The sequence below is a fragment of the Symphalangus syndactylus genome, chromosome 13, assembly GCF_028878055.3.
Source record: "Symphalangus syndactylus isolate Jambi chromosome 13, NHGRI_mSymSyn1-v2.1_pri, whole genome shotgun sequence".
Classification (NCBI taxonomy): Eukaryota; Metazoa; Chordata; class Mammalia; order Primates; family Hylobatidae; genus Symphalangus; species Symphalangus syndactylus.
Window position 1 is genome coordinate 42,704,785 of NC_072435.2, and position 26,241 is coordinate 42,731,025.

Consider the following 26,241-nt stretch of genomic DNA (forward strand, 5'->3'; position numbering starts at 1 on the left):
GCGGGGGCGGGGCTCCGGTCTACGCCGTTTCCCATTGGTCGCTGCCTCTGCGCGTCATCCCCTCGCGCCGGCCGACGCGCCAGCCACCACGTCTCGAGTGCAGGCCCAGTCCACTGTAGATGCGCTTCCGGCGGAGCCGAGGCCGGAAGCGGAAGAAGGGGACGCAGACCTGGATCCAAGCTGTGCCACCTGAGACGTGGGCCGTCCCAGTGACCGGGAGCCAGAGCTCCAACGGGACGGGCGAGCAGGAGCGCGGAGGGCTTCGCAGCGTCGGCGTCTGTGCGTGGGCCAAACATCAGGGCCTCGACCAGGGATACAAGGACACCCCCTAACTAGATTCCTGATTCCTGATGGCTGGCGGCGGCTGACACCGAAGGTAAAAGACCTTTTGGGGAAATAAACCAGTTGTGAAAAGTTCTTGGGCTAAACTCACTCTGCAAAGTGGAGGCGCACGCTCGTGGCCAAACTCTGGCAGTGGGACTATTCCGGAGCACCAGATCCCTGGAATCATGTTCTGGAAACCACCGCGACGTGCGCAGTTCTCGGGCCTGGCCCTGGTATCACCCCACTGAATCCTAGTAACACGGTGCGGTAGGTATCACTGTCCCCATTTCACAGACCGAAGTCCAGAATGGGGAAGCGACTTGTCTTGGGCTTCCTGGCCACTCTGGGGACCGTGGTCATGGAAGCGTCCTTGGACATCTGTCTCCAAGGATCTGCAGAAGGGGGAGGTGCCGGGCCTTGACGGCTGATGTCCAAGGACCAGCCGGGATGGACCAGCCCCAGGAGGCCCCAGTGGAGGAAAACAAGACGAGATTTTCAGTAAGATGATCTTATACTAATTCAAGGACTATAATTTGTTCTCCAAATCGTGTGCCTCCAACTTTTTCGGGGAAAGGGTGTTAAAATTCCGTTACAGTGTTTTTACTTGTCAAATTAGAAGCAGCAACCAGCTGGGTGCAGTGAGTCAAGCTTGGAATCCCAGCACTTTGGGAGGCCAAGGTGGGCGGATTGCTTGAGCTCAGGAGTTGGAGATCATGGCATGGACAACATGGCAAAACCTCATCTTTGCAAAAAATACAAAAATTAGCCAGGCGTGGTGGCGCACGCCTGTGGTCCCCACTACTAGGGAGGCTGAGGTGGGAGGATCGGCTTGAGCCCAGGTCAAGGTTCCAGTGAGCTATGATGGCGCCACTGCACTCCAGCCTGGGTGACAGAGCGAGACCCCGTCTCAAAGAAAAGTAGAAAGCAGCAACCCAACTTGGCTCCCCAAATATTGAAAGGTATCTTAGCTTATCCTTGCATTCTCAAAGGCCCTAGGCCCTCCTGGATACATGGACACAGGCATGGTAGTCCCTGCAGGCAGGGGTAGGGGGGAGCTGCAGCCTGTCCCAAACTCTAGAGATGCTGATAGGAGGCCAAGCTCTGCACCCTAATATCCTCCAGCTGTACCCTCTGTGTGTCAGAGTAAAGTCACATCCTTGAGACACCACGTATCAGCAGAGCTGTTAAACACAGGCACAGTGAACTTAGGAAAGTATAACTATAGGCACCCTACAGCACAGCTGAGTGTCAGATACTTCCACTGACACACTGACATGCTTTCTGTTTTAGTTCTCACAACTCTGGGGTATTTTCACCCCCCAAATTGGGACATGTGCACAGGAGTGAAGAGATGAACTCAGAGCCACACAGCTGGTGGGTGGCAGGCCTGAGTTCAACCTCATCCTGCCCTCAAAGCCACTTTGCCCATGGCCTTTTGTTGGGGAGGGGAGTGTGTTCTGCACCAAGCTTTTGCCAGGAATCCCTGCTAGCTCTGAAACTGGCTCTGGACTGACTGTAGTCTTACAGGCTGGAAGGAATCCTTGGTTTGCCCTGTGAGACTGCATGTCTTAAGGTGTAGCTGTTTCTTCATTTGTGAAATTAAGCAGATATGGATAAGATGACCTATTCCAAAGTGAAAAACTAGAAAACCAAAGTCTTAGCCTACAGTTTCAGGGACGAGGGGGAACTAAAAGATGATTACTTTATAGTCAAGGGAGAAAAATTTTTTTGGAGTCAGCACCAACCAGCTAGTAAGGCAGCTGGGGGCCGGGGCCATGGGGTGGGCTTTCAGACACACACACAGCTCTAAGCCTCTGGGTCATCATACCTTGTAAGAACTAGGTATTTTATTGAGGTGGGGATAGTCACTTGAGACCTGTGCTATGGAGCCTCCTACGGGCTGCTCTCTAGGCCAGGTAAAGTCTGGGTGAGACAAGGTAGCATTCCTTAATGTGGCCCTGAATAAAATGTGGAGGTCCTCCCAAATGCAGCAGCAGGCTAACAGGTGGACTTCAAGGCTGTGCCCTGCCCTGTCTCCCTGCATTGCAGCTGTTGGGGTCTGGGTCTTCCTGGCTAATCCACAATCCAGGAAAGGGCTGATTTGGTTGTGAAGGTCCAAATGAGAAAAGATTCTCAGACTGGTTTGTGCAAATGTTTTTTTTTTTTTTATTTCCACATTTATATCACAAGGTGTCCACTTACTGGACCAAATAGCAAAGTTGCTCCCTTCTGCGTCCTGAGAACACAGAAGTCTAGGTACTGTACATTCACTAAGGCTCCTTGTTTTTGCAAATTGCGTTTATGACAAATAACCATAAGGCAAACAAATCTAAAGGAATGGTTATGAGTGTTTCCAGCGTACAGACAGGTCTTCCCCCTCGCCCCACAGTACAGCGTAAAACCAGTAGCACCCACAGTAACTTTTGTGTTGTTTTGGGGGGACTCTAGAAAGGTGAAGTTTTCTAGATGTGTACAGGAAGGGAAAAAAGGAAAGGGAGGAAGAAAGGAAAGGTTTTTTTGTCTGGTGGTCTGATGGAAGAGGAGTTGTTAAAATAAACATGAGAAAACTTAAATTTTTGCAGCATTTCTTTAAAAACTAGGTTATAACTGAAACCAGATATAAACGGGTGGCTGCCCATGGAGTGTGGGTCACACTGGCTGGCCAGCTGGCCCTGCCCAATGCTAGTGGCTCACCATAGCTGAGAAGCTTCTGGCACGTGATGGACAACACTGGCCTGACAGTGGCTGGGTAGGGAGCAAACAGAGGCAGTGGCATGGCCCACTGTCTCAGACACTCAGGGCCAAATTAAAGAACAGAAAATGCAAGAGAGATGAGATGCGTGCTTCTGTTGCTGTGTTAAAGGTAACCTCTCCCACAGGTTTTCTGTGCCTGCCTGCAACTGAGGCCCCAGCTTTCAGGTGCTGGAAAGTGTCCGCACCTCTTCGGGGGTGAGGGACTAACGCTTTTTATAGCTGGTTTGCTATAGAGTTCTGAACTCACTTTGCCGTCCTTCCTTCCACGCGGTCCTTCCTTCGCAATTTTGTTAGTAAACTGGTAGCAGCATTTCACAAAAGGAGTTTTGAGGGAAGAGCGCAGAGAGACCGCGTGACTCCCGCCCCCTCCCTCCCGCCCGGGCTGGACTCCCCGAGTTCCCAGCACAGGAGGCAGCTGGGCCCCGGCCACCTGCCCACCTGCCTGCCCGCCCACCCGGCTTCTGCAAGATGGGAATGCACTTCGTGGCCGACAGGCCGGTCAGTCCAAGCAGACATAAGGCAGAATGTTCAAGCGCCCGTCGTCGCCGTGCGGATCTAGCGATATGCACCGCGTCCAGTCATACCAGTTACCCTGTGTGTCCTGACACCCGTTCACCCCCGGCCACTGGCTGGCCTGGATTCTGTCGAGATCGTCCTGTGTGACCTCCCGGGTCAGACCGGGGAGGTCTGTGGGCGGGCTTTGAGGCACCAGCACGTGCAGCTGCCTGGCCCCTTGCCGGGTGCTCTCCTCCTGCTTCAGGTACTCAGACATGAAGTGGTGAGCCCCCGGGGTCTGCGCGCCCGATGATGAGAGCAGGCTGCTCTGCCGGCTCAGGTAGGACTGGATGATCTCGTTGCGTGACAGCTCCTTCCAGTTCGTCTGTTCGAAGGGGCTCTGGAGGCTGGCCTTGGCCTCCTGCTTGTCCAGCTCTGTCCTGGACTGCTGCTCCATGTGCACAGGGCTGTCTGCCCGCACTGGCTCTTTCTGGGTCAGAGGTTTGATCTGTCTCGTCATGGGGTCAAAGGTGAGCTTCCGCTCTTTTAACCGGACAGGCTTCACGCCCGCCTCGGCCACCTGCCCGTCCAAGTTAACCGTGTAGTCTCGAGGCCGGTACCTCTTCTTCTTTTTACTGTCCGAGCCCCCTGAGGAGGCAGCGTCACTGTCCGCCTTGGAGGAGTCTGGGGAAAAGCCTGCCCGGGACAGGAGGGGCTCGGCTGGGGACAGCCCTGCCTTGCAGCCTGGCCCTGCCAGCCGCTGGTGGCTCTCAGGCTGCTCAAGCCAGCGCACTGGGCTTTCCGCACTGGGCAGCAGCTCGAGCCGCCGCACAGGGGGTGTGGACGGCTGTGCCAGTGGAAGCGGTGACGGCACCTGTGTGGCATCGAGTGCCTGGGGCCGCGGTGAGGGGCTGGGCACGGAGCCCTTGGGTGCATACAAGCTCTGCTGCCGGGCAAAGGAGCCCTCATGCCGTGAGTTCCGAGGACTGAAAGAGCAGCGAGGGGGTCCCTTGGGATGGGGAGGCCCCGGAGTCTCGTCCACCCTGTCCAGCTGCTGCAGCACCGAAGCCTTTGGCTGCAAGCAGGGTCCAGGGGGCTTGCCCAGGCCTGGGGAGCTGGTGTGTGGCCGCACGGCGTTGACGGGGATCTTGCCACTGTGCTTGTCATTCTCGCCACGCTCCAGGCGGCCGCCCTCTGGGCCTGCATGCCCACTGCCATCCAGGGAGCCGGCGAAGCTCTCTGGACTCCCACTGATCCCATTGGTGGGGAGAGGGGATGAGTTGGGGACCAGGGGGTCGTGGCTAGCTTTGGAGACCTTGGGTGGCGGCCCTGGGTGGCCGAGGTCACGTTGGTCACCCCGGCGCTTGCGGCTGCCCAGCCTGTCCAGCCGCTGCCCGGGCAGCCTCTGGAGGTCATTGCGGCTCTTCAGGTCATGGATGCTCCTGGGCGGGCCAGCTGCCCCCACCTCTGGCCGGCAGTTGTGTGCGCCCCCGTTGGCAGAGCCGGTGGCCCCCGCCAGCCCCCGCAGCGCCGCCTCATGCTGGTGCGCCGGCTCGATGAGCTTCTGCCAGCTCCGCAGCAGCTTCTTGGCCCGCTTGGCGAGCTCCTCGTTCTTGGTTTTCTTGCGGACGTCGTTGATGAGCTTCCCAAGTCGTGTTTCCTACAACCAGAGAGAGATGATGACATACTTTTGGGACAGGGACTTCTCCATGAGCTGAGCCAGAAATGGTGGGAAGTGGCCCTGACAGTGAAATGACCCGATTCCCACTGAGCCCTAAACTGCCAGCTTCCCTGACACAAAACTTCTGGGGATTTCCGGTCCTTTGTGACAATATAAATTCTCAAACCTAGTTCCCAGACCTTCAGGGTCCCAAGTGGCTTCTCAGCAGTGCTGTCACCCAGGCTCCTGGTGCCAGGGGCTGTGGACCATCAAGGCCACTGTAAGGACACTGCCAGAGAGGCTTCCTGGGTGAGAGGGTGCCGTGGCCAAGGTGACAGCACAGAGGGTCGGCTTCAAGTGGAGGGTTGGGGATGGTGCCTCTCACTGGAGCCTCCCCCAAGCATACCTCTCCTGATGTCCCCATGTGCCCACGAAGTGTGCTGGGCATGTAGGATGGGATTAACACCACTTGGTCTCTGCAGTGCCCATGGGAGAGCAAGATTGCGAGGCACAAGCTGTGAGGGCACACCGCCTCTCTTGGTCCTCCCAAGCAAAGACACTGACGCTCCCAGAAGCTGGGGAAGGACCTGGTTGGTGCTGTCCCCTGCCCCCTGTTCTGCCCTCCCAAATGCTGGGGTCTGGGATACTCACCTCAAGTGCCTCTTTGGTAATGGGGTATTTCTCCAGGCTGGAGATGACTTCCAGCACCGCCACCATGTTCCGGATCTGTGGAAATAGAGAAAAAGCCATTTGTCAGGTCCCTGTCCTTCTCCCCTGGGAGGCTGGAACACCCTGCCCCAGCCTGCTCCAGTCTCTCCCCAACCCCAGAGCAAGAGGAGCCGGCAGCCCTGAAGCCCCCACTCCATGTAGTCTCCTACCTGCTCCCTGGGCCAACCTGGCACCCAGTGCTCATCCTCACCCACTGTCTGACCTCCTCCAGTGTGTGGTGTGAGGGCTGCCCCAAGCCCTCCAGTGTACATGGTACATACCCACCCACCTGCTGAAACCCAGGATGCCTGTGAAACAAGAGCTGCTCCTCATACTTAAGATGACCTCTACTCTGCCATCTGATGGGAGTGAGAGAGGAGACAGTGAAGAATTCATCGAATAAAATCCACAAAGCTTAAAAGATCAATACATAGGCTGGGCGCGGTGGCTGATGCCTGTAATCCCAGCACTTTGGGAGGCCGACGAGGGCGGATCACAAGGTCAGGAGTTTGAGACCAGGCTGGCCAACATAGTGAAACCCCATCTCTACTAAAAATACAAAAATTAGTTGGGTGTGCTGGCATGCGCCTGTAGTTCCAGTTACTTGGGAGGCTGAGGCTGCAGTGAGCTGAGACCACGCAGCTGGCTCCGTGCCCAGCCCCTCACCGCGGCCCCAGGCACTCGATGCCACACAGGTGCCGTCACCGCTTCCACTGGCACAGCCGTCCACACCCCCTGTGCGGCGGCTCGAGCTGCTGCCCAGTGCGGAAAGCCCAGTGCGCTGGCTTGAGCAGCCTGAGAGCCACCAGCGGCTGGCAGGGCCGGGCTGCAAGGCAGGGCTGTCCCCAGCCGAGCCCCTCCTGTCCCGGGCAGGCTTTTCCCCAGACTCCTCCAAGGCGGACAGTGACTGCACTCCAGCCTGGGTGACAGAGCAAGACTCCGTGTAAAAAAACAAACAAACAAACAAACAAAAAGCATAATAAACTTAGTCAATCTGAATCCAAAGACACCATAAAGAGAGCAGAAAGTCACAAAGTAGGAGAAGGCATAGGCCACAGGCCCCAAGGAGCTGTATCTGGAGCACACAGAGAATTGCCTGTGCGGCAGTACAGCTGACCAGGAGGCCGGGGTAGAGCGGCCACAAGACAGGAACAGGCACAGACACAGGGCAGTGAAATGTCAGTGCTGATGCTCAGCTTCTCAGCTTTATCAATAATCAGGAAAACTCAAACTGAACCCACAAACGGATACATGATACACATGCCCCACTGACAACACTAGGTACTTCTGGGGATACAGCTGACTTTGGGGACTGCTGGGCTTTGTCTGGCAGAGTGAAACATGAACACATCCCATGACCAAGTAATCCCTCCCTTTTAGGATCTTGCTAGGAGCCACACCTTGTTCTAAGCACTTCCCACACATTACTAACTCCCTTAATTGTTACAACAAGAATTCCTACCGCTCAACCGCCACCTCCAGCAGCTACAGGTTTCTGGTGGGCTGGCTGGTGGGTGGGAGCCCAGGGGAGGAAATCACAGTGAGTAGATTACACAACTCCCCCCCACCCCAACATGATAAAGGAGTTAAGCGGGCACATGATACAAATTAAAACAGCATAAAAGGGCACACAAGGAAATGGGAATCTCTGACCCAGCCACTGTAGCATTTCCTTAAATTTTTTCCCAAAAATATCCCTTGTATATATAGGCGTATACATCTACACTTATCACATATTTCAAAACCAAACTGACGGTGGTTCTTGCCTTTTCTGACTTAACATCAGCAATGTCCAGCCTCAAACAGAGCCCCTCATTTGGCTCACCATCCCTTCCAGAGTGGGGAAGGCCTGACTTGAATGTTGTGGGACACTTAGGCACTTTCCGTTCGCCATTACAAAATAAGGCTGCAACCGACGGCAGTGACAGACCTGACTCTGGGCTAGTGCACAGACAGCCACGGAGGAGCCGGGGCTCTACATCCATGCGGGGTGGTTACCTCACCCCCAGGGAGGCTGCTCCATTCCATTCCCACCAGGCCACATCCTTGCCAAAACTGCGTAGCATGAGTTTCCATAACATGATTGTAAACTTAGCATCTTACACAGCACACATTTATCATCTTAGGCTCTAGGGCTCAGAAATCAGGTCTGGGTCTCACTGGGCTGGGATCCTCTCTAGAGGATCCATTTCCTGCTCCTTCAGGTGCAGGTGTTAGCAGAGTTCAGCTCTTTTTTTTTTTGAGATGAAGTTTTACTCTTGTCACCCAGGCTGGAGTGCAATGGTGCGATCTCCGCTCACTGCAACCTCCATCTCCCGGGTTCAAGCAATTATCCTGCCTCAGCCTCCCTAGTTGCTGGGATTATAGGCGCCCGCCACCACGCCCAGCTAATTTTTGTATTTTTTTAGTAGGGAAGGGGTTTCACCATGTTGAAGGCTGGTCTTGAAATGACCTCAGGTGATCCGCCCTCCTCGGCCTCCCAAAGTGCTGGGATTACAAGCATGAGCCACTGCACCCGGCCCAGAGTTCAGCTCTTTACACTGCAGGAATGAGGCCCATTTTCTTTCTGGTTGTCATCCGAAGCCATTCCCAGCTTCTGGAGGGCACTGTATCCAGCTCACACCCCCTCCCCTTATGCTCAAAGCCAGCTACAGGCTGAGTCCTCACCCTGCATCTCTCTGAGCCAGCCAGGATAGGTGCCATCTCTAAGGACTCCCTGACTATGCAGGGCCCGCCCAGATGATCTCGGATCACCTCCCCATCTCCAGGCTGCTCCCTAAGTCACATCTGTCATGTACGGTACCATGTGCCCACGCTCCAGGACTAGAATGTGGACGTCCTTGAGGGCTGTTAATTCTGCTGGCCTCATGGATTCTGGCTTTTCTACTCTTCTGCCCCACTTCCAGCGGGAGGCAGCCACTGCCACTCCCTCCCTTCCCCTGTGTTGTCTCCTCTGGGTGTAAAGGTGCAAAGCCACGACAGCAGTCCCCGCAGAACTCCCACAAAGCTGCCCTTCTGCCAAGGGGCCCATTTGCTCCTTGGCAACAACGGCCTTGCCTTGCAATGTTCTCATTCAGGGCTCCAAATGACCCTGAGAACCCTGCTTCGAGCTGCGTCATGGTGGGGGTGGACGGGTGATATGAGGGGAGATGCAGTCCTGTCCGCACTCCGTGCGCAATGGGCAGGGATCAGTGCAGGGGAAGACTGTGCCATGAGGAGGCCAGTCCTAGACAGACAGCAAGGCCAACCACTCCCTGCCCCAGGCACTCCAGCACCGACTCAGTCCCTGGGCTTGCCACATGGCTTCACCTCCATCCTGCTGACCTCACCCTGGTATATTTGGAGCCCTGGTTCCCCACATACTCCTGAAGCAGCAGTCCTTGCAGAGCAGAACGCTGCCCAGGCCCCACTAGCCTGGTGGCACAAAGTGTCCTTATCCTTGGGCAGACACCATCCTGCTGCCAGACAGGAGGGAGGAGACAGAACACCTGGGCAACCCCAGGGTCTGGCACTGAGCTGGTGCCCCAGAAATCACCGCTGAACTAACAGCCAGTCCCAAGAGTCTCCTGGAAGCTGTGTGGGAGCTGGGGACACCAGGCGAAGGTGTGAGGGCCCTGCGACTGGGTATCCTTACCCTTGGCCCCTCCCCTGCCTTATGAGCCACGCTTAAGCGTGTGCAGAGAGGCCTTCAGCCTCTAGGAGCCCCAAGGGAAATGCTACAGCCTTGGCAGTCCCCTTTCTGTCCCCACTGTGTGAGCTGCTCACCTGAGGAGTAGAGGAGCCCGTCTGCTGTACCTGTAAGGTGCTAGAAACCCACAGTCCTATGCCGTAAACAGATGAACTCTGCCAACACCTGAAGGGGCAGAAAACGGCCTCCAGAGAGGAGCGCAGCTCGCTGCTTCCTGGATCCCAGCCCGGTGAGACTGGAGCTGACTTCTGAGCCCTAGAGCCTGAGATGATAAATGTATGTTGTGTAAGACACAGAGAGAGGGTGAGTGTCCAGTGTGGCCACTCCCTGGAGCCAGCAGAAGGCAGTCAGTGATGTCAGCAGAGCTAAAGATGGGGGCAAGGTGAGACTGCCCTGCCCTGCGACCTCTGGGGCCTTGATGTCAAGCAGTCTGAGCACTGTGTGGAGAGCACCACCTGGACATTCCAGATACAGGCCTCCCAGGCCCAGGAGGCAGACACTGAGCAATGCAGCGAGGAATCCCTGCAAAGGGCCTGGTCCCGACTCCAGGCACACTGAGTCAGAAGGCTCCACAGAGCATCTTTATAGATGGCCACAGTCTGTCCCAAAGAACACTTAGCACCCAATTGGTGCTAGTCCCATAGGAGCAAAATATGAGCTGGCTTCTGACCCTGGCCCTAGGGACCCTGCCTTAACAACCAACTCACCCCCACCCAGGAGTGGCAGGTCTCCCACCCTCACGGAGGTGGCCCTCTGTGACTGACAGACACCAGGACTCGTATCTGGCTGACGGGAGGCTCCCGCTCTGACTCCAGGCCTGCTAAGTCCAGCATGAACCCTCAAGGCAGGGAGGCAGGCCACAGGGGGAGGGCAGAACCTAAGGTGGCCTCCCAGGGAGGTCAAAAAAGGATGTGGCAGAACGAGCTGTGTCCACCTGGGCTGGAGACTGACTTCCACGCTGGAAAGCAGAAAAGAGCTGGAGAAGGATGGGCAGGGAGCTGGCCAGACAGCACCAAAGCCCTGCGGCAGGGGAGGGGCCGGGGTAAGGACACTGGGAGGAAAAACAGACCCAAAAGACCCAAGGTGGCTCCTTCACAACCTGTCTTCTATCCCCCTTAGCCACTGTCCCCACAGACCACCTGCCCTTGCCCTGTTTCTGGGATGCCCCTGGCACCTGTCTGTCTATCTGGGGAAGTACACTAGATCCTAATCTCAGCACAGACACAGTTTGACTCCACATGGGGAGCTGCTCCAGGCGATGGCCTCAAAGGATGGCTTTAGGGCAGCTCTTCGGGCTTGCCAGGGCCACGTCTGTGGCCTGATGGCCAATTGCAGCCTCTTGCTGTCAGGAATAGCCTGGCACATCTGAGGCCCCCTCCTCCTTTGGATTCTCCCTTGGGATTTGTTCCCAGTCCAAAAAAACCTCAAAACACCTGCCAAGTGGCTTTCCCAAAGGGGCAGGAATCCCATCAGGAACTGCAGCCTCTCACTTCTCCACTAGGGACCCCTCAATAGATGCAGATGGGTCTGAACTTCCTTAACCATCAAGGAAGACAGGTGTTGCCTCCCCTTTCTACCAACACTGACTGCCCCTGCCCACTTAATTTGCTTCAGTTTGGCCTCTTCATTGCTGTGAGAAGTGCCTGTGAAGGGCAAGGGTGTTGGGTGGGGGTCGGGGGTGTCGACAGCAGAACCTCCATGCAGCTACTAGGAGAAGCGCAGGGGTAAATGCAGCAGGGAGCACTCTGGAAGCAGGTGGGACCTCCCTGAGGTGCCTGCTCCAAAGGCAGGCAGGGCAGGAAGTTAGCAGGTGGGACCAGGTGTGGCACAGGCATACATGCAGGTCCAGCCCAGCCGCCTGGGACATGAATGTTGATGGAACTGACTCTATTGTCACACCGAACACTTTCAGGTCTTAGAATGGAAATCCATGAGGCATGATCAGGTACACATGGGCCAACAGGAATATGAATGTTAATCTCGTCCTTCTGGAATCTCAGAGAAACCAAGCAGGGAGGCCTGGTCTCAGGTCATAGGCATCACAGATACCGAGATACATAGATATGAGGAAACAGTTTTCATCCAGGCAGAGGGTGAACCGGGGCCACCAGCACAACCCTCAGCACACAGGTGCCCCACACTTCAGGGATGCCCCAGGAACACACGCATGGGGGCACGGAGGGGACAACTTCTCACCCAAGACCACAGGAGGTCTGGCTGTCCCAGGGCTCTTTTGTGGTCATCCTTCCACATGAGAACTTAGAAAGGCTTCCACGGGTGTGGTGGTATGCGCCTGTAATCTCAGCTACTCAGGAGGCTAAGGCAGGAGAATCGCTCAACCTTGGGAGGTGGAGGTTGCAACGAGCTGAGATCACGCCACTGCACTCCAGCCTCGGTGACAGAGCAAGACTCCGTCTCAAACAACAACAACAACAACAACAAAAACCCAAACACTGCCCGCCCCCCCGCAAAAAAAAAAAAAAAAAAAAAAAAGAAAGAAAGGCTTCTGGAAAGGCTGGCACCTTTGTCCCCGGAGAGCCCCATAGCCTGTGCTAAGCCACAATTCCAGCCAGCCTAACTGGTGACATGTGCTGTTCAGCTCACAGGAAATGTGAGGAAGGAGGCGGGGCTGGACACGCACAGAGACAGCCTGAGGGAGGGGCCGGCACCCCTCAGAAGCAGCCTGGGTCAGGCGCCTGGAGCTGTGTGAGACACCTCATTCTCCCACACCCTGGGAGCAGTGGGGAACCCTGTGTGCGACTTCACAGCACACCACGCTCCGTGTGAGCTATTAAAGACCCACCACGCATCCTCGTCTTTCAGTGACACTTTCCTGAAGAAATAATATAATCTGGAATTTGCTACAGAATCATCCCCTAGGGTGAGTGACAGGAGGGGGACGGGTGAAACAAAGTCACATGGCTGTAAGCAGCTATCTACTGAAGCAGGATGGTTACCTTTCTCTACTTTTATGCTTGAAATTTGTCACAAATAAAGATGAGAAAATACATCTATTTCCTAGCATTTGTTTGGGAGAGTTCACTGATCTAGAAGGACTGGCAGCCATCTAAAGGGGAAGTGAGCAAATAGCTGTTTCCAACTCCTCATAGTGGCTTCACTGTCCACCATCTGGCCCCTGAGTGAGGCAGCAAGGGCCGAGGGCTGGGTAGGATGCCACCTCCCTCCACGTGAGCCTGCCTCAAGTCTCAAACCTCCTAACTGATTTGAACTGCACAACACCATCTATCTGGTGAGACCCCAGGAGCCCCTCACCAAGCTCCACTACCCTGGTACTGGGCTGCTGCTTAACAGACCTGGTGCAGAAACAGCAGGCACCCCTGGGGCTGGAGAGGGGAGCTCTGAGTACCCATGCCAGCTGTCCATCCCGGTCCGACTCTCAGGTGTCCTCACGCCTCTCTTCTAAAGGAAACCACAGAGAGCCCGAACCAGGGGCACACGCTAGGTCGACAGTTGCTGCAGGGAGAGGCCAGGACAGCCACCACCACAGACAGGACAGGCCCTCAAGTGGCCCAGACCAGGAGGGAGGACTCTGCAAGAAGGGGCGGGGGCTAGGTCACTCTCCCAGAAGGAGAGAAACATAACAATGAGCCAGCAGTAACCCAGGGAAGGGACAGCGGTCACTCCAGGACCTGCCCAGCCCCAGTCAGCACTGCCTCCCTCCCATCTGCAATCCACATCCTATGGCTCTGGGCACAGCTGAGCCACAGGACATGGCCACTCAGAACTTTCTTTCCAGGTTTCCCCCAAAGGCCAGCCAGCAGCACTCCCCTGTGGCCCTGTGAAATCCAGTGACACCTCTGACCCCTCCAGAGTCCAGAACACTGGACTCTTCTGAAAACCTACCTACGACAGGGTGCGTGGAGTCACCTTTCAAACCAAACTCCTGTCAGCAAATATTTTAATTGGGCCACGGCATGTGTCTGAGTTTTTCTTCTGTGAATAGGATCACTGGGTCTGAGTGCAAAGCTGGGGCCTGCTCAGTGGAGTGGACCCGCTACTGGCCAGCCTCTTCCTCGCTTTATTACAGGCGTGTGTAGGTAAAACCCCCAGGCCCCGACTAATTACTGCTGGGGATTTCCAGCGCTGGTCTGAAACAAGGAACTGAGACTGAGTTTTGAGTCCCAGCAGCCCCTTGACTTGCCTCTCCATTTTCTCCACATCTGAACTGTTCCCACCCCGCCTGAGATCCCCAGCCTCTTGGGAATACAGCTGTGGTGACAAACAGGAAACCCTGTGCCGCCCAAGGTCTGACCAACCAATAGACCCAAGGGTGCCGAGCCTGGGCAGGCCCAACCGGGCACAACTCGCACAGGACCATCACTGGTGGGCTGCCCTTGGGCCAAGTTCTTTCACTTCATCCTCACAAGCGCACCCTACAGATAAGGTAACTGAGGGCCAGGAAGATAATGGAGGTCCCGGGTAAACCACACAGCTAAAAGACGGTGAGGCCTGGCCTTCCACTAGCCTGACATGGCTACCAAACACACAGGGCCCATCTGGTGCTTTGAGTAGGTGGGGTGAAGGGTACCAGGTGCCATCAGCCTGTGGTGATGTCGGCACTCTGTAAAGACTCTCCTGACGTGATCCTGCAGTGAAATGCACAGGTTACAAACAGTTCCTTGAACCCACACAGGGCCACCTCCACAGTCTCCGTGCTGTCTATGCCTTGTCCCCAGGATGCCTGAGAGGCAGGACCAGGGTGACCCAGGCATGCACGGGCCACCACAGCAGGGCTTCAGATGGCACTGGAGCCCACTCCCCACTGGACTGGCCCTGGGAACAGTGCACATGGAGCACAGACTGCAGTTCTGCACTCCCCCACCTCGGGGTCCGGCCAGCCTTCCTGACCACCCTGGATGGTGGGCGGCACTGCCCTGGCAGCCTGTGGGCCCACACCCGTGCCCCACAGCCCACATAACCTGCTCCTTGGGCTCAAAACAGCCCCTGCTGAGGCCTCAGTGGCAAAGCACCTGTAAAAACCGGTTCACTTTAAAAACCAACAATGGGGAAGTTGTTGGTTTTTTTTTTTTTTTTTTAAATGCAGAATGGTCTAGACTAATTTACAAAAACTACTTAGCTCAAAAGACTGTGGAAGTGTTCATCAGCAAGCAAGCTGTCCTTCCAAACCCAAACACGCCACAGATGGCACCCAGAAACAGACAGTCTGCCTTCAATGTGCTAAGCATTCTAATGCCGTCCGCGGCTGAGTCACCTCGCCCACCCCCCAACCCCCAACACAGTCGTGTCTGCTGAGGACACACTGGTGAATCAAACGGGGCTTTGCTGGTAGAGTGTGTGTCTATGATTTGGTTCCCGCCACACCAAATCTTCCTGCTTCTGACAAACTCCGCACGTGTTCCCAGGCAGCTAGGAGCCAAACTGCCTCTGGTGCAAGTCAGTACAAGAGGTGGCACCTGTATCCCCACCCCACCTCCACCCCAAGACCCCAGCTCTGCTCTCCCTCTCAGCTCTGGAAAGCGCAGCCCTGAGGGGTGCTGCTGTGCTCACCCTCAGGTGGGTGCCACCCTGAACTCTCCGCTCAGCCTCATGGGGCTGGTGCAGGTCTACCAGGCTCTGCCCAGTGAAGGCACCTTCCTCTGAGGGGACCTCATGGGAGCCTCAAACTCCAGGGGCAAAGCCTCAAGTTCACAGCTTCTCAGAGGAAGAATGACACTGGGAGGAACAATGACGGGAGGGTGCATGTCTCAGCCACAGCCACCAACCTCACCACTTGAAAAGCACTTCCCGCTGGGGCCCTCCTTGTACTCCCAGGAGCATCCGGCCACCTGAGTGGTCTGTCATGTCCATGTGGCCCTCCCTGTCCTGCAGCCACAGCTCCTGTAATGCTTGGGCAAGTATGCAATTGCACGCTACAACTCGGCCCAGGGATGGGAAATGCCACCTGAGCGCAGGCAGCACGTGGAGCCCTGACTGAACCCCATGAGCAACTCAGAAAGAGGAAGCCCAGGGCTTGGGGCAGAAGTAGGAGCTCCATCAGTAGGCATGCCTGACCTCTGCAGCGAGAGAAACTTGCAGATGAAGCCAGGAGGCAGGCAGCGCTGCTCTCCACAGCCACTGCCCCCACAGCGTCCTTCCCTCCCACTTTCTGTTTCAGCAGCTCTTCCCAACCAAACTACCAATCTAGACTCTCCTGACCTCTGCTTCAGGTCTGCAGAACTTACAATTCTTTTTTTTTTTTTTTTTCTTTTTAGAACTTACAATTCTTACTGCCATTTGGCCCTTTGTGAAGGCACAAGAGCTCTCAAAGCTCATCTGTAAATTGACTCGTTGCTACGTGGATAGAACTGGGGCAGTGGGAAGCCAAGCAGAGTCCTGGTGATAGCACGCTGGGTAGGGGCTTCTCCCTCCCAGCCTCTCTCTTCTAGGAGCAGCCGGTAAGAATGCCAGCTGCAGAAGACTGGAAATGACCCAACATCCTCGGGGGAAATACACACACAGTGCTCGGCCCATATATGTTCCGCCAAAGACAGAGCCCAAATAAGAACGAGCCAGCTTTTCAGGAATCAACAGGGAACAACCTTCAAGAGACTGCCAAGCACAGAGATGCACACGACAGCGCACTGTGCCGCCGCCTGGAAGATCCTAGCTGAGGCTGGGCAGACAAGGACATGATGGTGGAGCCGTGCATAGCTGTAGCAGGGGACTGCACCTGGCCTCCAGCGCTGACGCAAGCAAGACCTATCACTGACTGGAGCCCAGTTCCTCCTCTGAGAGCATGAGAAAACCACAAGATGGTGTCTGTAGAGCATGAATGGTGTGCTGGAGACCACGCCCCCAGGGGCCAGGCCACGAGGACCCGCACACTGCATTTTCTGCTGGGCTGCTCTCTGGTCTGTAAGATCCATTCAGGCAGGGCAGTGCCCAGCACGGCGCCTGGAGGCAGCCTCAGAGGCCCATTGAGAGAGGAAGCCGAAGGAGAGCAGCCCCCCGCCTGCCTGTCCAATTGGGCTGCTGTAAGATCCTGAGAACTAGCGACCTTCTAGAATTCCCCGAGACAAGTCATCAAATGCTCTCTGAGCACCGACTGCACACAGGTGCTCTACCAAACTCCGGGCCCGCTGGATGTTGGGAGGGAGCGTTAGGATCCCTGCGTACTGACCCGGAGAAGTAGACAGAGACAGCCAAGGTCAAGAACAGAAGCAACAGATAAAATGCCAGCACTGAGGCTCTCACCCAGGCTGCCAGGAAACCCCAGGGGAGGACTACACTTGGCTCAGGTCCAGGGCCACCCCTTCCCCCACAGCTCCTGGGCTCTGCGTGGAGCTGGAGGGACAGGAGTGGGCACAGGGGCCTTCTCAGTGGGCGTTCCTGCAACAAGGGCCACCATGGAGAGAACCGAGGACACTGTCACCCAAGGAAGAGGCTGGTGACTCTGTGGATCCCATGGTAACCACCATTTAAGGATGGGCACTCACGCTATAATCCAGCAATTCCACTCCAGGCAGCACCAACAGAAATGCACTCAGAGCAGCTGTATTCAGAACAGCCCCAACTGAAAACAGCCCACGCGGCCACCAACAGAACACCGAATAAATAAATCACCGTCTGTCCATTCAATGTCCGATGAACAAACTGCTGCTACACATAACCTCAAAGACAAATCTCAAAACAATGTCGAGTCAAAGAGCCAAACACAAAAAAACACATTTTTTTTTTTTTGTCCTGGATTAAAAGGTCAAAAGCAGGCAAGACTTCTAGATGGTGAGAGCAGTCAGGGTAGTGGCAGGCAGAGAGTGACTAGGAGAGGACGTTGCAGATGGCTTCAGGGGAAAGGCTCTGTTCCTTGACCTCAGTGGACTGGGGTTCTCAGGTGTGTTCATAAATGTTCATTCAGCTGTAAAACTTGGGACTTGTACACTTTTCTAGATGTACATTTTCTAGACTATATTTATAAAGGTTAAAAATAACCTACTGTGTGTGAATTCCATGATCTTAGAGGCCACCTCATCCTACAGAAACAGATGGTGAAGCTGTCAGGGTTGTGGAGGAGGGGGAGGTGTTGGCAAAGCAGCCCCTCGTTCCCCACGGCCCAGACCCTCTGAGAGCCCCACAGAACAAGGTCTGAAAACAGCTTCAACACAAGCCCTGGCCACCTCTACAACACACAGTGATGCATGTGCACTGCACTTCACTGCTCACTGAGAAATGTGTCTGCACTCTCCTGCCCTGGATGGGGCTGGGGAGGACAAGGGCACTCTGAAGCTTCCCCAGCAGGAGTACTCAACAGATGAGTGTCCCCAGGAAGAAGCGAGCACTAACGCTACTGGAAAGAGGCAGGCAGGCAGCACCCACTGGGCATGGTTCCAGCACCCTGCAGGGCACTGGGGTCTTGCCACACCATGGTCTCCCCTGAGACCACAGATACGCGCCCCCCCCCCACCCCCAACAGGTATTAAGCCACTTTCCCATCCAAGAAGCCAGGGTGCCAGCTGGCCACAGATTCATTACTAACCTAACCTGCTACCCCATGCAGCCAGCACACACCTGCCTCCCTGCTCCACTGTGACACAGGACACTTTAGGATGAGGCAAATCTGCACATCTATACAGCGGAAAAGGACAGTGAAGAAATTCCTCTTCTACTCCTAGTTTGCTGAGAGGTTTTATCAGGAATAGACATCCGATTTTGTCACATGCTTTTCCTGCATGTACTGGGATGATTATAAGGCTTTTCATTTCTGGCCTTGTAATATGGTCAATTACACACATTTTCAAACGTTATCTGCCTCCCTTGCTTTAATTTCAACTCCCTTTCTTTGCTACCTTGATTGTGGTGATGGTGTTACTGACGTACTTACAAGTTAAAATTTATCAAATTGTATACTTCTGATATGCACAGTTTATTGTATGTCAATTATACCTCAATAAAGCTATTAATGTCAGGTGCAGCGGCTCACGCCTGTAATCCCAGCACTCTGGGAGGCGGAGGCAGGTGGATCACCTGAGGCCAGGAGTTTGAGATCAGCCTGGGCAACATGGTGAAACCGTGTCTCTACTAAAAATACAAAAAAATTAGCCAGGCGTGGTGGCAGGCACCTGTAATCCCAGCTACTTGGGAGGCTGACGCATGAGAATCACTTGAACCCGGGAGGTGGAGATTGCAGTGAGCTGAGATTGCACCACTGCACTCCAGCCTGGGCCACAGAGCAAGACTTTCTCAAAATAAAATAAATAAATAAATAAAGCTATTAAAAAAAAAAAACACCCATGGAGGCAGACAGATGCAACAGGTCCTAGGAAAAGTAGGAGGGATGGCAGGCAGAGAGAAGGACTGCTTCTTTGTTAGAGGGGAACCAAACGCCACCTGGGTTTGTCCTCCCTGGGGATGGAGGGTGGGCCCTTTGGGGAGGCTCCTTCTCTCCTCAGTAGAAGGAGAATGACTGTCACACCTAGGATCTCGGAGGGACTGTAAGGACTGAAAGATACACTTGAGAATGCACACAATGCACTCCCCATCTCAGACTAGACTCCTGCAGGCATCAGTAGGCACCTGCTTTTTCCTTCTGGGACACTCTGTATGCACCCACAAACACTTGTGCACTGCATTGATTAGGCATCCTAATTGTAGCTTTGGAAAAAAGCTGTAGCTGATGCTGGGTCACAGTGTCCTATGAGCTGTGAAATAAAATGCCAAACAGCCACCAAGCCACTTCCCAAGGCTGAACTTACACACACACACCCTTGTATGCCTACCTGTAGGGTTTGGTCATACTTCACTGGAGACCCAGGTGAAGGAACCAACTTCCTACACTCGAGAAAAGGCCAGCGGCTGCAGACATCTGCAAAGTCTTGGGCAAACGACAGTCTGCTCTCCCCAAAACACGGTGCAAGCAATGATGCTGGATCCATCCTCCTGACCTGAAAGCAGCCACGATGCGTCCGACAGAGTCTTTTCCTTCCTAACTCCGCATGGTTTTCTCCTATGGGAATTAAGCTCCTAGAGTGAGAAATCTGTCTGAAATCCTGACCTTCCCGCTAGAGAGCTGATCTAGATCCTTCCTATTCAAGTGTGGCCTAGGGGTCAACAGCACAGGCATCACCAGGGAGCTGCTTCAAAACGCACAATCCCCATCCCCATCCCTCCTGGACCTCCTGCATCAGAAGCTGCATTCCAACAAACCCTCAAGGAGGCCCAGCCCCACAGGGATGATGGGCAGAGGCACCCAAGGCTGTGGGCTCTGCTTGGCACCACGTGCCCAGCTGCAGCCCTGACCCCTACTTCTGTGGCCAGCCAATCAGACGCTCCCTGGTAACACTCCTGGCACCACCTGCACCCTGCTTTCCAGAGCCCCTCCCAGGTGTGACCCCATCCAATCCCTCTGATGACTGTAAACCCTGAGGGGGTGTGATGTGCCCAAGTTCCATCTGCAGGATGGGACTGCAGAGTCCATACCACGACCCCACAGAGCCCACCAGGCACAGCTGTGGGGCCCTGTCCCATCCCATGCCAATCTCAGAGAAAGCCTCTCCCAACGGTGGTGTGATAGGGTCCAGACAAACCACAACAGGATGAAAGGACAGGAAATATCCAGGCTGGTGGGGGACGTACTGCCACCAACCAGCAATGGCCACTGTCAGGGACAATGGCATCTGGCAGAGGCTGGGGAGCTCCCAGAGGATGTTAGCAAATCAGGCCACACATGTCCCTTCCAAATAGAAGTTCAGCAGCAGCAGGTCTCACCCGCTCGCCTAGGCATGACATGTGGAGCCTGTCACCAACTTCATAACCAGTGTCCCCACCTTCATCCACTTGGCTCCCAGAGCTCCTGGCCAAAACGGCACCCCCTTCTTCTAAACCCCAAAGCCGGTGTTTCTAAGATAATTCCACTTCAGCTCCAATAAGGACCTGAGTAGCTTCTGCGGGCTGGACCGATGACCAGTTATTGCACTGGGGACATTTTCTAAGGGCAGATGATGGCTGTCTTGGTTCCAATCAACTGCCTTACAAACCACTGCCCCGGAATGCAACTGTTCCAAAGGCGGCATCACTCAACCCTCTGTTTTGAAAACACAAGTCAACAAAAATAACAAGTCCCCCCCCTCCCCCCAACTCACAGCCGAACCTCCCACAGGACTGGCCGAATTCTGCCTTGCTTGGCTGGCGCCGACTCTGTAGGTGGGCCATGCAGGCAACTGATGCCCACCAATCTAGACACCAGCACCTGGTCCCCAGGAGGGCCACCAGCCCACGGCCTGCAAGGAGAAAAGAAGAAATCCTCCTACGGCCCTCAGGGACATCTCATAGACCCAACAACCTGATGCCGAGGTGCCTATCCGAAGTCACTGCATATTTCATGGGCACCCTCTGCCCCAGGCTGTGCAGAGGACAGGGCCAAATCACCACCTCACCATTCACTAGGTCTGGAAAGCAAGCCCTTTCCAGCAAGGGAGAGGCAGGGAGGGATGAGGGAGCTCCTCCCCTGGTCATCTGGCTCACAGAGCTCTTCCTCCCACCTGCCCACACATCTGCTCAGACTTTCTTTAGCCCTCACTGCCTGCAACACACCCGCTTTCTCACATGTGGTCCAGCCTCCACCTGCAGGTCTGCTCCTCAGGTGCAGGGACCTTGGTTTTGTTCACTGTTGCCTCCTAAGTGCCCAGAACAGTGCCTGGCAACTAGCAGGGACTTGATACATGCCAAATGATGGGCGGATGAAGTCCCTCATCCACAGTTGCTGGCCACCATGTTTACTCCAGTATCACAAACATCTCAGGGGTCTGCCTCTGTGGCAAGTCAACACCTAGAGAGCAAACACACTTCATCCCGTTGTCAGCTGTCACCTGCACTGGCCATCCCAGAGGATCATGAGAACACAGTGACCCTTGGTGGTCCTCACAAAGCTTCATCAAAGTCTAGGTCAAGGGTGCCATCTCTGAGTGGGTCTTGGAGATGCTGCTAGACAGAAGGCCACCTCTCCTGTCCCTCCCAAGCTGTGGTCAATGGTGGCACTGGCTCTGCTACTCTCTCTCAGGCAAACATGTTTACTGAGCAAGGCTCAACGCGTTTTGAGAGAGCCTTCGTTTTCAATGCAGAGGTCCTGGAAGTTACTATGACCACAAAAATTTTCTCCAGTTTACCTTCTTGGCAACCCTAAAGCTATTCCAAATTATTATATAAGGAGGGAGAAGGGAAGTCACATGAGATTTTTGCAAAGCCACGAATTAAAGCAATGTGGAAATTAAACATAACAATCCACTGCGGTAACTCAGTGACGGGATCATCCATACAGTGGCGGCACAGTGTGGCAAGGCAGGGAGAGTGGAAGCTTGCTGGTAGAAGCCTGTGTTATCTGCTGGCTACAGTGAGGGCACACTCAAGGGCCACCAGGGCTCCTGAGGCCACTTGCCGCCGAGAGCCAAATCAACCACTTCCTTCCTTTCCCACTAAGGGCTAGGCAGCCCCTGGTGGCTCTGAGGAAAGCCTGGCCACACAGCAGTGGCCCCAGTCAAGCCCCAAGTGGGGTGGAGCGGATCTCACCAGTACTTCCTGCTGTGGACCTGAACCACACCACACGCATCTCACAAGTGGGGAAGGGGCAGCGAAACCAACCTGAGAGGACATGATTTGGCCTGGGCTAAATGCCAGAGGACACCCTGCAGCGAGACTTGTCATGACATGTCCAAGGCAAGGTGGGGTCTGAGCTGGGTTCTAGGAGAGGCACTGAAGTTGCCTGGAGAGGTGGTAGACCACTGGACATGCAGAAGGTTCATTTTTCACCATGGTAAAGATGAAGAGGAGGGAAAAAACCAGAACTTTCTTCACTAGAAAACAGCACCTCTTCAATATTTTAAACCTTTTTTAACTTAAAAAAAAAAATTCTGGTTTCCCCCACCTTTGTCTTCACCACACAAGTGCTGACAGTCAACCACAGCCACAGAAAACGCAACAATGCAATTAAGGGCAGGAACGCATGTTTTTACTACACCCTATGGCAGCATTAAAAAGTGCTGGCTCTGGACCCTACCTGTCACCACACCAAAACGGCTCTGCCCAGGGACCCATCAGCCTGCGTCGGCCTCACCTCTCAGCGCAGTTCCTTGAATTCAGGGCTGCTCCTTCTTCCTGAACTCTGCTCCTGCCGGTGGCCCCTCTACAGTCTCAACTTCCTCCACTTGGGGCTCCTCAGGCCCCAACCCCAGATCCTTCCTCCCTCACTGCAGATTCACGATCCAGGAGCAGTGGCGGAACCCCCCGTGTAGGAAAGCCTGCAGTCCAGGAGTCACCTCCGGTAGGTGCCTCTGCGTTGGACCCCAGTTTCAAAGCCCTGAGATGGCTGACCCTAGCCCTCCTCAAACCCAACTTGTGACACGTGCACACCCCTTTCCAGCTCTGTTACTGTCTAGACACTCTGACCACATTGGGCCTAATGCTGTGCTGACCGAGCACACCGAGGGAAGCAAGAAGGGACCTGGCAACTTGATTGTGCCCGTGCTCTCGCCCTTGATATCGGAGGTCTCGCCCTGCCCCTGTGGTCTTCCTCTCCTCTGAGAGCATCTACTGAGCCACTGCTGTTGTCAGATGTGTGCTGTCTTGAACCCCAGCAGCCTCAGGAGGTGAGATGAACATTGTCATTGCACAAATGGACACCTGGACACTCAGGAAGGGATGACATCCTGTGGTGGCTTCAGGCTGAGAGTGCCCAGCAGACCCAAGAATGGAGACCAGTGCTCAGGTCTGACCTCAGAGGCCAAGCTCTGCACAGAACAAAGTGTGGAGCCAACTCACACCCTTCACTCCCCCAACAGCAATGCTTTCCTGGGTGACTTTCCCATCCTAGCCCAGTGCCAGTAACAATTATATAACTGCATCACAGATACTGCATTCTTTTTTCATTTAACACTTCTTGTTGCTACATAATCTTCAAGATCATGTCTAACAGCTAAATGTTCTATTAATGTATCATAATTCCCTTAACCTTCTCCGATTGCTGGGCAGTTCATTTCTTTCTAGGTTCTCCTACTGCAACCAGTACTGGAATGAACATCTTCAAACATGCTTCCTTCTCTCATTTTTTCCTTAGGAATCAATTCCCAGGTGTTAAGCTTTACTCCAAGAGAGTTCAAATGCTGTCATGGCAACTGGTACTGCCTCAACTTTTTCTTTTTTGTTTTTCTTGAGACAGGGTCTCGCCCTGTAGCCCAGACTGGAGTGCAGTGGCACCATCGCGGCTCACTGCAGCTTCGACCTCCTGGGCTCAAGTGATTCTCCTGCCTCAGCCTCCCCAAGTGCTAAGATTACAGGCAAGCCACTGTGCCCAGCCATGCTTCAACTGTTTTTAGCTCTTGGCTTCCACAGTGCAATGACCCCATCACAAAAGGGAGGGAGAAAGCAGTTAAATCTGCTGTGCCCTGCCAAGGGTCCCAGAAAGCAACCCCACGCTGCGTCAGAGCTGTTATCCTGCCTTCCTTATGTTTCCCTTGACTCTGCACAGGTATGGCAGTGTGTCTCCAAACGTGAAGGCCAGTCGGACAAGAGAGAGGATCTGGCACAGACATTTATAAATAATTTCCTAGGACTGGCACTGAAGCCATACTGCCCACAACTGCTGACCACAGCCTCAGCCATCGAGTGCACACGTGGGCCACCTCCTCGTGTGGAGAGATGCGGACAACTCGGCTGCACGCTGCCACACCCAGCTCTAACTCAGACAGGCATGTGTCAATGCCATTGTTGCTCTACCTGGAGCACGTTACATTCCTTCAGGAACATGCTGGCACAGGGTGCGGATGTTCCTGGGATGCTGGGCAGGATGCGGGGTTGAAGTGGAAGAGGCAAGAGCAGATCTAGCTCCTCTTCCACGCTGCTCCCTTCCCCTCTTCACAAAGGAACAGGGGTGACAGGACCTGGGGTAAGGTCTTCCAAGACTCCTCCAGGTGTCTTGGGCAAAGTGAGGCCCTGGACGGGGTTCCACAGCCTAGCCGCTTCCCATCTGCTGGCTTCCCAGCCTGTGGCCCTTGCACGGCACACTGTGCCACAGCCCCAAAGTTGCAAACAAATGGCCAAGAATGCGGTGGGCCAACTTGCAGCAGTTCATATTCCAACCTCACAAGAAGACCACCACTCCATCACGAAGTCCTATATCTCACAGACCACGCCCACATGGTCAGAGGGTAACAGATGCCAGAGGGTGACAGATGCCAGAGGGTAAAAGTGTCCCCAGGTTCATGAGAAGACCAAGCCTGAGCCCGAGCATGTCTACCAGACAGGGCCAAGATGGTGGCAGAGCCTAGATCCTTCTCTAGGAATTCTGGGTTCTTCTAGGACATGGGTACAGTACAAAAGCTGTAGCCTGAGATGACAATTTCAGCTACCAATCCCATGTCCCTGTGCCCAGCACTGCCAGCTGACAACAATCTCAATTCAGAACAGCCTCAAAAGCAAGTTAAGTTTCCCCCGCTTCACAGGCAGTGCAGGACCCATTCAGGGCCCTCCTGCTACTGTTATATACCAAATCCCAGTATGACACATTCTCCGACATTCCCACTTTCCTAGTTTATTTCAGCAGCACCTCTCAAGGCAAGAAGTTGACTTACCACTGTTGTTTCACATTGCACTTCCTAAACAGGTAACATTTAAGGTTAGACAACAGAAACAACACACCAAGACAATCATGCCTGGGTGAGCATCAGGTTAAGCTTGTTTGCAAAGTTTGCCATCAGAAAATATGAAAGGAGGCATATGCAAACATGGTCCTGAGTTCACCCTCTCTCTCCTGGTTCCCAGCAGCACACAGAGGTGCGTCTGGCTCTGTGGGCTGCTTGGTGCAGCCTTTGTTTAACTTTTGTTCTCGCCACATCAGAGCCAGCTGCTTTCTAAGGCTGGTTTTTTGTTTGTTTGTTTTTGAGACAGGGTCTTACTCTGTCACCGGGTATGAAGCACAGTGGCATGTGATCTCAGCTCACTGCAACCTCCGCGTCCCGGGCTCAAGCCATCTTCCCACCTCAGCCTCACAAGCAGCTGGGATTACAGGGGTGCACCACCTCGCCCGGCTAATTTTTTTGTATTTTTAGCAGAGACAGGGTTTCACCATGTTGGCCTTGAACTCCTGACCTCAGGTGATTCGCTCAACTTGCCCTCCCAAAGTGCTGGGATTACAGGAGCAAGCCATTGTGCCCAGCCTCTAAGGCTGTTTTCAAATTACCTCCCTGGCCAGGTGCAGTGGCTCATGCCTGTAATCCCAGCACTTTGGGAGGCCAAGGCAGGTGGATCATCTGAGGTCAGGAGTTCGAGACCAGCCTGACCAACATGGTGAAACCCTGTCTACTAAAAATAAAAAAAAATTAGCCGGGCGAGGTGGTGCACATCTGTAATCCCAGCTACTCAGGAAGCTGATGCAGGAGAATGGGTTGAACCCGGGAGGCACAGGCTGCAGTGAGCTGAGATCACGCCATTGCACTCCAGCCTGGGCGACAGAGTAAGATTCTATCTCAAAAAAAAAAAAAAAAAAACAATTACCTCCCTAGAGCTTCCAGAGCCCAGGCTCGCCCCACCCCCAGAAGGTCGGAACACAAGACTGCCCCTTGACTCAGGTCCCACTTGGGTTCTGGCGACATGATGGTGATGCCCTGGC

At 54.4% G+C, this 26,241-nt stretch overlaps 1 protein-coding gene and 1 long non-coding RNA gene across 3 annotated transcripts in view; one reads left to right on the forward strand and one right to left on the reverse strand.

Moving 5' to 3' along the window:
- The first annotated feature begins 105 nt into the window (after nucleotides 1–105).
- Nucleotides 106–18,389, forward strand: LOC134732314 (uncharacterized). The gene is made up of 2 exons (XR_010115348.1): nucleotides 106–376; nucleotides 15,863–18,389. It is a non-coding gene; the product is annotated as an uncharacterized lncRNA (long non-coding RNA).
- The window catches only part of MED26 (mediator complex subunit 26), a 54,046-nt gene continuing 30,271 nt past the window's right edge, over nucleotides 2,467–26,241 (reverse strand). The window contains exons 1-3 of one of the 2 annotated variants that reach the window (XM_055239168.2): nucleotides 13,494–13,949; nucleotides 5,885–5,959; nucleotides 2,467–5,233 (exon numbers count right to left, since the gene is read on the reverse strand). In XM_055239168.2, the coding sequence (XP_055095143.1) occupies nucleotides 3,578–5,233; nucleotides 5,885–5,950 (1,722 nt within the window). In that variant the 5' untranslated portion in view covers nucleotides 5,951–5,959; nucleotides 13,494–13,949 and the 3' untranslated portion in view covers nucleotides 2,467–3,577. Of the gene's footprint in view, nucleotides 5,234–5,884; nucleotides 5,960–13,493; nucleotides 13,950–26,241 lie in introns of those variants that run through there. The other variant, XM_055239166.2, reaches the window with a different exon arrangement.